The sequence below is a fragment of the Hevea brasiliensis genome, chromosome 5 (genome assembly GCF_030052815.1).
Source record: "Hevea brasiliensis isolate MT/VB/25A 57/8 chromosome 5, ASM3005281v1, whole genome shotgun sequence".
Taxonomy (NCBI): Eukaryota; Viridiplantae; Streptophyta; class Magnoliopsida; order Malpighiales; family Euphorbiaceae; genus Hevea; species Hevea brasiliensis.
Window position 1 is genome coordinate 1221316 of NC_079497.1, and position 11757 is coordinate 1233072.

An 11757-nucleotide genomic window follows, 5' to 3' on the forward strand; every position below is an offset into this window, starting at 1 on the left:
TTTTTATAAAATTTCTTTTCACATTTTAAATCAATAAGTTTATATTTTACTTTCTTGACAATTTTTTTAGACTAATATTTTATTAATAATTAAATAAATAAAAATTATTTAATTTATTTATGAATATTGAGGTGTTGGCTGGGACTAACAATTTAATTTGATCTCATAGGATTTCGAATACATCTCCTCTACGTCGCGGGCATTGGTTAATTTGATATTTGATCGGAGGAGTAATCGTCGATTCAAGACCAGAGGGACCTGAAAATGGCATCCACCGAGGGTCTGGTTCCCATAACCAGGCAATTCCTCGCTTCTTTTTACGACAAATACCCTTTTGCGCCTCTCTCCGGTGACGTTTCTCGTCTTTCCTCTGAGATTCGCTCCTTGGCCTCTGATTTGCTCAAAGACTTTCCTTCCTCACAAGGTTCTTTCTCTTTTTGTCTGCATTTTCTCCTTATGTGTTTTCTTTTTCTTTCTCGTTTTCTTTTCTTTCTCCTTATGTTTTTCTTTTTCCTTTTCTTCTCTTGCCAATGACTGCTTCAATTGTGATGCCAGGCGAAAGGCTATTAGTGGAAGAAGCGGACCGTCAGCCTGTTCATAAAATTGACGAGAATATGTGGAAGAATCGAGAGCATATGGAAGAAATTCTGTTTTTGCTTGATCATTCCCGCTGGCCATCGGCAGTAAGGCTTCCACTTTTTGTTTATTAATTTATTTATTTTCAATCGAAGCATTCAGTTTACTCCACTGTATGAATCTTTAAGCGTAAATAAGCATTTGGGTACTTGCATTTGTTTTGTAATGGCAGCTTCGACAGCCATCCACACCTGAAGATAGTGAACTTGCTACTGATTTTAGCAACATGAGAGACAAGTTTCACAAGACTTTTAAGACACTGGAGTCTTTCCAAGTCAAAAATTCTGAACGTGTGTTTAATACAGGTGGGCCCTTTACTTGTATCAATCTGAATTGAACAGACATCTGGTTGTCTATGTTTGTTGATTGTTCTTGATTCTTTTGAGTTTCTTGCAAATCTTATTGGGTTCTCATAGTTATGAATTCTATGAGGGTTTCATACTCCTTAGTACATTTTCTTCTTTTACAATGTCATGCATGCGATGTCTCGTGTGCAACACGACCATACTCTTGCTTCATTTCATATAATAGTGAGTAGTGATCGTGCTTTTTAGTACTGTGATTTTATGTATTTTCTTTTCTTTTTTTTTTTTCTTTTTTAACTTGTTGGTGTGTGGTTGGCAGTATATATTTCATTCAGTTAGCATACCTCATGCCTCGTGGAAATATGGGGGAAAAAGAAATTGTCAAATTGGCCTAGGACCCAAGGGCATCCTTGTTGATATTGGAAGTGTTAGGGTGAAATTATTGACGAATTGTGGATTGGCAGATAAAAGATACTTGTGATTTAGCGAAGGCTAGGGGAAGAATGATGGAAAGGATAATTGTACATGAAACTGGGGCTTTAAAGAAGTTTCTTGTTTAATCTTTGATGTGTTTATGTGATTGGTCAGCAAGAAATGAAGTCATTAAATGATTGGTTAAAGAAGATACTGAAAGACCTCCATACGTAGAGTTAGAGGTCACAACTGGATGCATTGGCCTTGAAGTGCATGTATGTACCAATAACTTCTAAGTAGCATGAGAATATTTTTTGTTTAAATTGTTGGGGTTTTTTACTGGTTGACCATAAGCACCATCACATCATACTTGGGCACGTACAGGTAGTAAGTGGTAACTGTTTTTTTTTGTTAATACTCAAGAGCTATATGCAAAGATTCATAATTCGGGTCCTAAATCTTTTAGGGTTACTTGGCGTTTATTAGCAACTGGGTCTTACTCTTCTTGGATCTTCATGCATGTTTTCTCTCAAGTAGATTGTTGATGAAGATTCTGACTTTTTACTAATTTGTATTGAATTAGTGATAGGCATAGCACACTGATCAGATGTGCTTCTCTTTATAGCATGTTGATTCTTCAGCTTTGCCTACAAAGATTAATTGTGCAGGCTGCTAGCCTACTACTGGGGTTGTGTATTTTCAGTTTATTAAGCTATTTGTGAACATGGTTTCAGTTATGACCTACATGCCTCAAGATTTTCGGGGAACACTTATCAGACAACAAAGGGAGCGTTCAGAAAAGAATAAGCAAGCAGAGGTTGATGATTTGGTTAATTCTGGTGGAAGCATACGTGATCGCTATGCTTTGTTATGGAAACAACAAATGGATAGGTGAGGCACCTTGTTTTTCATTGTGGCAGTTGTGGTATGGACTATGGTGATCTGATAATATGTGCTTGTGATTATCCTCTCAGGAGGAGACAGTTAGCACAGCTTGGTTCTGCAACAGGTGTATACAAAACTCTTGTAAAGTACTTGGTAGGAGTTCCACAGGTATGGTTTTCTCTCTTACCCTTCCCAAATTTTTCTTTGGGTGGACTGGACCAGAATTGATGTGTACTTATTTCCTCACTCCTTTTTTTATGCATGCATGTTATTTATGTATATTTGTGCATTTTTTGGTGATGAAATTATTATTATAGTCTTTCATTTCTGAAGCTGAAGATTGACAGTATTCTAGTCTGCCTAAACGATAAATCTAAAAAATTGATATGCATTTAAAATATCTATTTGGCCTTCAGAAAAATGTACATAATTAAGCTTCACTATCTTCATAGAACTGATCTCCTTGTATATCCCCCCCTCTGGTGCAGGTTTTACTAGATTTTATTCGGACAATAAATGATGATGATGGGTATGCCCTTCATGTTTTCAGGACTCTTTGATTTCAAAATAATACTTAATCATGGTTAGGCATAAATGTGAAGTTAGGAATGATCATGTAGTAGTTCTCCAATCAATAATATTAAATAGCTTAAATCTTCTATTTATAGGCCTATGGAAGAGCAAAGACAGCGTTATGGACCATCTTTATACAGCCTTACATCACTGGTTCTTTCTATTCGACTTTTCGTTACACTATCATGGGGGAGGTTTGAGGCTAGTAAATTGTGAGATATCTACCATTCTTTGTTGAGTTTACATTCTGAATGTATGAATTTTCTGTAATAAAAAACTACTTTTTATCATCTCATTTCCCTAATGTTGTGACCTTCCTTTGGTTGCTTTTCTGCCTTGGCACGTACTATATTTAATTGAGCAGAAACGGGCATCAAGTTGCTATCTTGAAACAAGCTGTTGATGTCTACACCCATGAGTTTGAAAGATTTATAAACTTCATCAGGTATTGCTTCTGCTTCCAGCATTTATGGTTTCTGTAATTTGTTTCTTTTCAATATTGATGGTGCTTCTATTTATAAATTGTTGTTTTTTGGTATATACAACTGTGATTATGTTCTGTTGATAAATTTGCGAACCCATTGAAGGATGTCTTCTGAGGACAGTCTTGGCTAAACATCAATATCTATCTGTTTTTTCCCAAGCATGCTCCCTTCCATAAAGGACTTTGTTTTTCTTTCTTTGGATCCAATGAGAAAGGAAAAAGTAACAGAACATGCTTGGACTAATCTACATCTGTTTTATGGCAGGGTGGGTCTTTGTAAAATTGGAAATTTAGGGCTATTGAAAAATGCTAAAGATGCTTATGATTTGTGGACGAAACTAAGTTTTATTTTTTAGGGCCATATTTGTGGCAGAAAGTCAATATATAGGTCACCGGTTTTCAGGAACAGGAGTTAATCATTGGATGGAGGATATGTTTTGGTGGATTAATTGATGGTGAAAAGGGCTTGGGAGATAAGGTTTTGGGTGGTTACTATCGGGGCTTGATTTATGGATGAATAAAGCAAGAAAAAGGGAATTTAGAGGCTTCCTGGCTGATGTGAGCCGTATTTAGAGTTGGATTGCTGCTTGATGGAGGAACAAATTAGTTCACGAGGACAGGTCCTTACAGATGAAATGACAAACTAAGGATTTATTTGATTTGAAAATAAACTAAGGAAGTTGCAAGATTTGAACAAAGGCAAGGCAATGGTAGACCGTAGTTGTTGATAACATAATTCTGATAAGTGAAATCAGAGTTGAGGAAACCTGAGCTAAGGATACAGAACAAAAACTGAATATATCCCTTGCTAATTTAAAAACAGTAGGGTCAAAGGAGGTCCTAGATTCATTGGACAAATATAGGTGTGATTCAGTGTGATTATTTTCAGTTTTTGGGTTCATGGGAAGACAGAAATTAGAAGGATATGCCCAACGGAAACAAAGCATGGAAGTGAGCTTATGGAATGCCATGTGATTGTGATGTTCCTGTTAGGCTACAGGGTTTTATTCTTTAAAACTGTGATTAGGTCGGTATGATTTACGATAAGAAACACTAGGCAACAGTAATGTGGCATGTCTGTAAAATGAATGTGATGGATTTGGGAATGTTAATAAGTATGTGTAGAAATATGAGTCAAGATTGAATAAGAAGCGAGTGCATAAGAAGTCAAAGTTTTCTTCCATGGAAATTAAGTTGAAGCAGGATGGTTTAAGTTGGTTTGGTTGCATTTAATAGAAACTTATGAATGCAGTGTAGCAGGTTGAAAGTGAACAACTTGGGAGACGGAGTGAAAGCATTGTGTAATAGAGTTGATAGATTAAATTATTAAAAAAAAAAAAAAGAATCGAGGGGGTAGACTAAAAATGGCATACATTAATGCAATTGCAAAAGTTGAAAGTGGCACACACTGATGATAAGTTCGGTTAGGTCATTTAAAAAGGTTTGACAAATATTCGGTATAGTCAAAGGGTTCATTGATGTGGAAAGTTGAGTCTTTCAAGTTGTAGGAGTGTAGAATATGAAAGAGAAAGAGAGATGAGTGGAGCCAAAGTGATTTGGTTTGAAGCTGTGAAGAGTGTTTTAATATCTTAGCAACCCTAGGGAAATTTAGCCTAAACAGAATAAAAGGGAGAGAAAAGGATCAGTATAACTGATTCTGTTTGTTTGAGGCTAAATCATTGTTCAGTTGGTTGAAGAAGCTAAGATGATAGTGTATGAAGTAGAAGAGAACAGAGACCAAGAGAAAGAAAATACTTGCACTGGTATGCATGCCTTCATAGTCAAATAGAAATGAGCAATATCTATCATCAAAGGTCTTAGAAATTAGAGTATAATATGGGGAGGTATAGAGATTCTGCTTTTCCTTGTCTTATAATTTTGCACTCTAGAAGAGAATCTGCCTCTATTTTTTTGAAAAAAAAAAAAAAGGAGTTTGTACTCAAAGAAATGAATAGAACAATTGATGTAGAACAGCTAAGAACATAGAACAAAACAAAGACCAATCCTTGAAAAAGAGAACTAATTCTCAATAATTTTATTTAAGCTTAATAATAATCGTAATCCAAAACTACTGAATAATAGAAAATTAGTTCTATTTATAGAGTTTATAACCCTAATCCAATTAGGAATAGAAATCCTAATTCAACTCTAATTAGAAATACTAAATAAGATAAATTAGGAAATAATAGACCTAATAATAATAAAATTCCTAAACAATAAAAATTCTTTAAATTTCTTAATTCTATAATAATTAAAATTCCTAAATAAAATTCTAAACTTCCTATTCTGTATTATTCTCCCTTTGTTGGAAAAAACTTGACCTCGAGTCTTGAAGTGCGAGAGAATCAGAATCTGTATTAGGAGAACAATCAACTCTTCATTCTTGTATGGTAGCAACAAACTTGAAATCAAGCACTTCATGCTTTCCTTTGTATCTCTAAAAGGATTTGGACAAATAAAACCAAGTTTATTAACAGTTGAAAGGCTCTTTAAATCATTAGTAATAACTTGATTTTCTTCAATCTCCATTAAAGTTTCCATGGCTTGAATAGCCTCATCAGTTTCTTGCTCTGGAACAGGCTCTTCAATAGGTGTATGTTCAATACTGAAATCTTCAGATTCTTTAATTTTAGATTCTTCAAGTTGTTCCTTTTCAATTTCATCTTCAATCTCAAGTTGCTTTTCCAATTCAAGCTTCTCTTGTTGTTCTTCTTGTTGTTGCCTTGCTTTTTCAAGACTTTTTACCTTTATATTTTCAATACTTTTTATTGTGTCTAACTAGGGGTGTGCAAACGGTCGGTTCGGTTCCGAACCGAACGAAACGAACGAAAAAAAAAAAAAAAAAAAAAAAAAAAAAAAAAAAAAAAAAAAAACGAACCGAATTAATCCGAAATTATCAAAATTATAAACCGAACCGATTAAATTTAAAACCGAACCGAATTAATCGGTTCGTTTCATTTTTTTTTAAAAAAAAAAAAAACCCACCCCTATATCTAACTGTTCTCTCAATTGAAACAATTGTGCTTCTTTCCATGCTTCAAAATGTTCAACTTCTTTATCCTTAACTTGTTGATGATTCTGTTGACCATGATACTCAATCTTACATTCTTCAAGTGCTCTCTCCCTATTTTGTAAGATTAATTGTATATCTTGATACTCATTAAATAAACTGTAAGGAGTATAATTAGAACCATCATGTAAATCTATCAAATAAGACATTTCATCAAGTTGTTCATAATAGTTATCGATTTCGGCTTGTATTCTTTGAATTGTATCCCATAATTCATCTGATTGTACCTTAGAATCAGTAATTTAATTATGTAGTTTTTCATTATCGGTCCAACACATGGTATTCAAATTAAACATGCATACCTCATCCAAGAAAATTCCAACTTCTCCCTTTAGTTGTGGCACAACTGCTGTTGGAGAGTGATGTAAGAGGCAAAGGAGAGCAACAGAGAATGGAATCTAGTGCAACACTACTCAGAGTAAGCTGCATGAGATCTATTTCAAGCTGTGGTGGTTCAAGAGTTGGATCTGACCCAACCTAAAAGGACTTGGCGCTAGGGGCGGCGGACAGTACTTTCGGCAACAAGGATAGGTAGATCGGTAGTCGGAGAAGGGCTTGGGAGTTAGATGGCTGGAAAATCTGTTTCTGGCTTATTTATTTATTTTTTTTAATGAACAGTAAATTAAGCAGTATATGTTTTGAAGGCTGAATGAAAATTTTGACAAGGAAAACGAAGGAAATTTTGAAAGAGGTTAGAACACAAGTTGAAAGGTTTTTGAAAGTTTGCTGAAACTATGGAAATTTGGATTGAATTTAGACTCTTATACCAAAATTAATGTAGAACAGCTAAGAACAAAGAATAAAATAAGGATCAATCCTTGAAAAAGAGAACTAATTCTCAAAAATTTAATTTAATCTCAATAATAATCATAATCCAAAGTTACTGAATAATAGAAAATTAGCTCTATTTTTAGAGCTTACAACCCTAATCAAATTAGGAATAAAAATCCTAATTCAACTCTAATTAGGAATACGAAATAAAATAAATTAGAATATAATAGACCTAATAATAATAAAATTCCTAAACAATAAAAACTCTTTAAATTTCCTAATTCTATAATAATTAAAATTCCTAAATAAAAATCTAAGCTTCCTATTCTGCATTAACAATCCTTCAAAATTCTAGATTTGAGACATTTTAAAACAAAACAATCAAACTTAGCCTGGTTTGAGATCAAATGTGAACTTCACACAACCTAAGAAAAGCATTAGTTAATAATTTTATGAAGATAGTTCACTGACATGGGCTACATAAAATAAGTGATCATTTGGAGTAAATTAAAAAGCATTATTGTATTGAAATTTACTATATGGTTCTGCTGCTATGTAGCGTACGAATCTGCCTTTTCTGCTGCTATGTAGCGTATGAATCTGCCTTTATTTTATAATGTCTGCAGTTCAAGGAGAAATATCGTCCATGTCTAATGACTTGTGTGTTTTTTTGTCAGTGAGGTATTTGCAAATTCTCCTTTCTTTATTTCAGCAGAAGTTGCTGGTACACTAGATGCAAGGTAAGTTTTCAGAAGTTTGTTGTAAATCAGTAGCTGTGTTTTTGTTTTAATTTTTTATTTCGTTCTCTACAGGACGAATGATGAATTCAAAGAGATAATTGTTCCAGCTGGGAAAACCCATGAGGTTTGTTTGGAAGTTTATTTGAAGATATTTATATTTTCATTCCACTAGTTGCATTTGCTAGATTTCTTCACTTGTTAAACACGTGTTCATGAGAAAGTGCTTCTTGATAGAAATGATATATTTTCACACACATCCAAAATGAACATGAAGCTGTTACACAGCACATTTACTGGTTGTTCACAATATTTTCCAAGTGTAACACAATAGTGAAAGCATGGAATTGACCTTGTAAATAATCTGCTAGGTATCCCATAATTGTATTTTTGTAACACTAGTTGCATAGAATGTGGGAATCCAACAGCTTACAGATTAGCAATTCTGTAAATAATGGAGAGGAAAACAATGTATAATAAATTGCTTGATGAACTACTTGCCACAGTTCAACTGGTTTGGTTTCAAATGATGATACTTTTTCTTTTAACCTTAATTGCCAAACAGTTAATACAACCAAATGCCTCGGATTCTTCAGAACAATAGCTTTAGTTCAATTAACATTTAGAAATCTCATATTTGGTTATGGCACTATAGATTTTCAAATTTACCTGCTACACTTCATTCCTGATAGAGTCCAAGCATGAATATATAAGAGACTTCTGTGGGAAGATTCAAATTTCTATAATATTCTATCGGGTTAGACTGGAATTAGTCCAGTTATACGTTTAAATATATTGTAGTTTAAATTTTCGGAACAATTTTTTCCCATTTTTGAAATTTGATTTCTGTAGCTGTTAATGATATTCCAGTGTTTGGAAGTTTTATACATGTTCTTAAATATTTGACATTATTAATTGGATTTCCTTTATAGGTTTCATTGTTAGTGGACTCAATAAACTCATACATTGCTTGGGATTTCTCTTTGATGCAAGGCAAGATGAACGTGGTATGATTCTCAAACTATTATCTGAAGCATTGTTCTTGAATTCTAATCATGTTTCTATTGATCCTGAACCATCTTTAGCTGCCTCTCGAACCTTTTTTTCTTGGGTGGGTGGGTTTGGGGTTGGGGGTTGTCTTTTAGGCCAGACTTATAGGTTTTTTTTTTTTAAAAAAAAAAAATCTTTTCCCGGCCATCTTTTGGGAATGATTTCTAGAAATTTATTTTCTGTATTTTTTAATTGTACTTTGACCCTTTTTTTTTTATTATTTTTTTTTATGGTGCCATGAGATCTAATGATTTCACTTAATATTCATGAAAACTTCTGAGGGTTTCATGAACAAAACTCATGCTTCAGAGATTGTGTTATCCCTTTATAGTCGTCATTTATAGTTTGAACAAGCTAATTTTTTCTAATTTTGAAAAAAAATTAAATGTCATTGGAAATATCAGTGAACACGGGATCTACTACAAAAGCAGATTGCCCATTGACTAACTACAGCCTCAATCAGATTGCAGATTGACTAAATACGGCTTATTCTTGTTTTGCCTTGCTTGTTTGGTTAGTACAGTCGTGTGATTGAAGGGGAAATGGTGTCAACTGTTCATTGAAACTTTGTAAGATAAATTTGCCCTTGGCATTGAGAAAGCAACTACTCTAATACCAGAAATTCTATTTTCTGTTGTTTGTTGTAGGATGTATTAGAATAACAAAGCAGTCACCTTGTTAGATTCATCTCGTTTTGGTGATAATTCTACAAGCATTGTGGTTGTTTTCTGGCATCACTAATGGGTGTTTTGATTCTATTTTTCTCTTGCACAATAGAAAAGATGAAGCATTCATTTTTTTTACTGTTCCCTCCATTGCCTTCATTTCTTTATTTATGTTAAAAGAGGTGTTTTCAGTGTGAACTGCCATTGCCTTGAATTCTTCTTCCTTAAAATTAAGTAAAATAAAATCAAGAAACCAATGGGGACTGGATAGTTATTCACAAGGGTCAAAAGGTTCAGTGAAAGTGGAGCCTGGATCCTATGGTGATTTCCTTATTGCTTCATAATGATGCAAATGATGCATTGCTTTTTATCACTCTCTGGTCTTCATCTCATTAGTCTTACCATCATTACTTGTCAGGATATTGGATTTAGTGTGGAACATGTGGATCCTCGTGGGCAAAAGACTGTAAGTTAAACTTGAAAGCATATACTATATCTAGTGTTCTAAGTTGATTTTCAATTGCGCGAAACTTTCATTTTTTATGCTGCAAAAGATTGAGAAGTTTCCTGGTTTCCCAGATCTTGTTTTCGTTTTCTAGTCTTTCATTAATTTATATGTTTTTTTCTTGTATTGTTCAGCTGATATTACCTTACCGCCGATATGAATCTGACCAAGTGAGTTCCTGCTGTGGAGTTTTTGTTTTACCATGCCTCAGAATACGATAGAATGCTTTCAATCCTCATCAATGGCCCTAATATTCTTTGCAGGGTAACTTTTGCACTTGCATCGCTGGAAACTACAAACTGATCTGGGATAATTCATATTCAGCTTTTTTCAAAAAGGTAGGAAGACATATTGAACTTTTAGGAGAATTCATTTAGGACAGTTTGTCATGGCTAGTAGGGAGTTGCTGTAATTGATGTTTGACCAACCGCTTGATGTTTAACATATTTCTAACATCGATTCGTTTCACTAGGTCATCCGCTACAAGGTGGACTGTATACCTCCAGTCGTGGAACCAGTGCAATCTACAAATGAAGTGGAAGGATGAGAGGATCCTTAATGGCTTAGCATCCTGTCAAATGATGCTTTAGCGATTTCAATCAAATTCATTTGTACTCTTTATCATTTTTTTTTTTCAAATTGCATCTGGTTAGAGAGACTTGTTCTTGTTTTGGCACAGATGGTTGAACAGAAGCATAGTAACTGTTGTATATTACCTGGAAGTTGGCATAACCCATTCTTCTTACTGTTGTAAATTGTAACATTTTGTAACAAGTTCTAGACTCAGAGAAACGGATTTTTCTCCCTTGCTCCTATAACCCTTGTCACTCTCTTTCTCTCTTTATTTTTTATTTTTTATCTATTGATTAAAAAATGATACAAGCATACTGCATAAAAAGTTAATCAATTCTTTTAAATTTTTAAATAATTAAGAAAAATTGTTTTCCAATAAGTAAAACAAAAAAAAAGATATTTAAATAATTGAATTAAAATATTTAAATAATTTTAAAAAAAATGTTAAAGTTTAAATTTAATTTTCATATACCAAAATTTTCTTTTTTATCTAAGGATATATTTTAAGATATTGTGTTTTTCATAATATAATGATTAATTAATTAGTTTAATTAAATAGAAAGATTTAATAATATATAGAGATTAAATAATTAGTTTTTTTAAAATAGAGAGACTAAATAATAATTTGATTGATATTACTAATTGAAAATTTAACGGATTGACTAAATAATTTAATAAAAGTAAAATATAAAAATTAAATAATATATTTTTAAAAATATAAAAATTAAATAATTAATTTTATTAAAATATATTGGTTAAATAATTATGACCAAGTCTAGCTAGAAGCAATGTTGAAGACAGCAAATATATAGGAAATTTTCCTCAAGAAGGAGAAACTTTCCTGTTCTGTAGTTTGTACTGTGGATGGGCCGCAGCCCAAGTTGAAGAAGAACACCGTTAATGGGTTGGGCTGGATCGAGAGTAATTCTTTTAATTCATAACAAGTAAAAGGGTACCCTTTGGTATCATCTGTTTAAATGCTTTAAATTGTTTTTAACAATATTTAAAATATTAATTTTTCAAAAAGCATATTAAAACCATAATCTCAAATAAACTCTAAGAAAATATTCCATTAATAAAAATATTTTG

At 33.0% G+C, this 11757-nt stretch overlaps 1 protein-coding gene across 1 annotated transcript; it reads left to right on the top strand.

Annotated features, from left to right (window-relative positions):
- Positions 1–134: 134 nt before the first annotated feature.
- On the top strand, positions 135–10913 carry LOC110667750 (uncharacterized). Its single transcript, XM_021828713.2, has 15 exons — positions 135–424; positions 556–683; positions 809–941; positions 2090–2246; positions 2330–2408; positions 2729–2769; positions 2909–3025; positions 3178–3258; positions 7816–7878; positions 7951–8002; positions 8808–8882; positions 10009–10056; positions 10230–10265; positions 10359–10433; positions 10568–10913. The coding sequence occupies exons 1-15, from the start codon at positions 265–267 to the stop codon at positions 10640–10642; spliced, it is 1320 nt and encodes a 439-aa protein (XP_021684405.2). The 5' UTR covers positions 135–264; the 3' UTR covers positions 10643–10913.
- Positions 10914–11757: the final 844 nt, after the last annotated feature.

Bases quoted from the DNA above. Each gene is read 5' to 3' on its own strand.
- LOC110667750 (XM_021828713.2), top strand. From the start codon at position 265: ATGGCATCCACCGAGGGTCTGGTTCCCATAACCAGGCAATTCCTCGCT. The intron at 684-808 runs GTAAGGCTTCCA...TTGTAATGGCAG, and splicing joins ATTCCCGCTGGCCATCGGCA to CTTCGACAGCCATCCACACC. The intron at 10,434-10,567 runs GTAGGAAGACAT...TCGTTTCACTAG, and splicing joins ATTCAGCTTTTTTCAAAAAG to GTCATCCGCTACAAGGTGGA.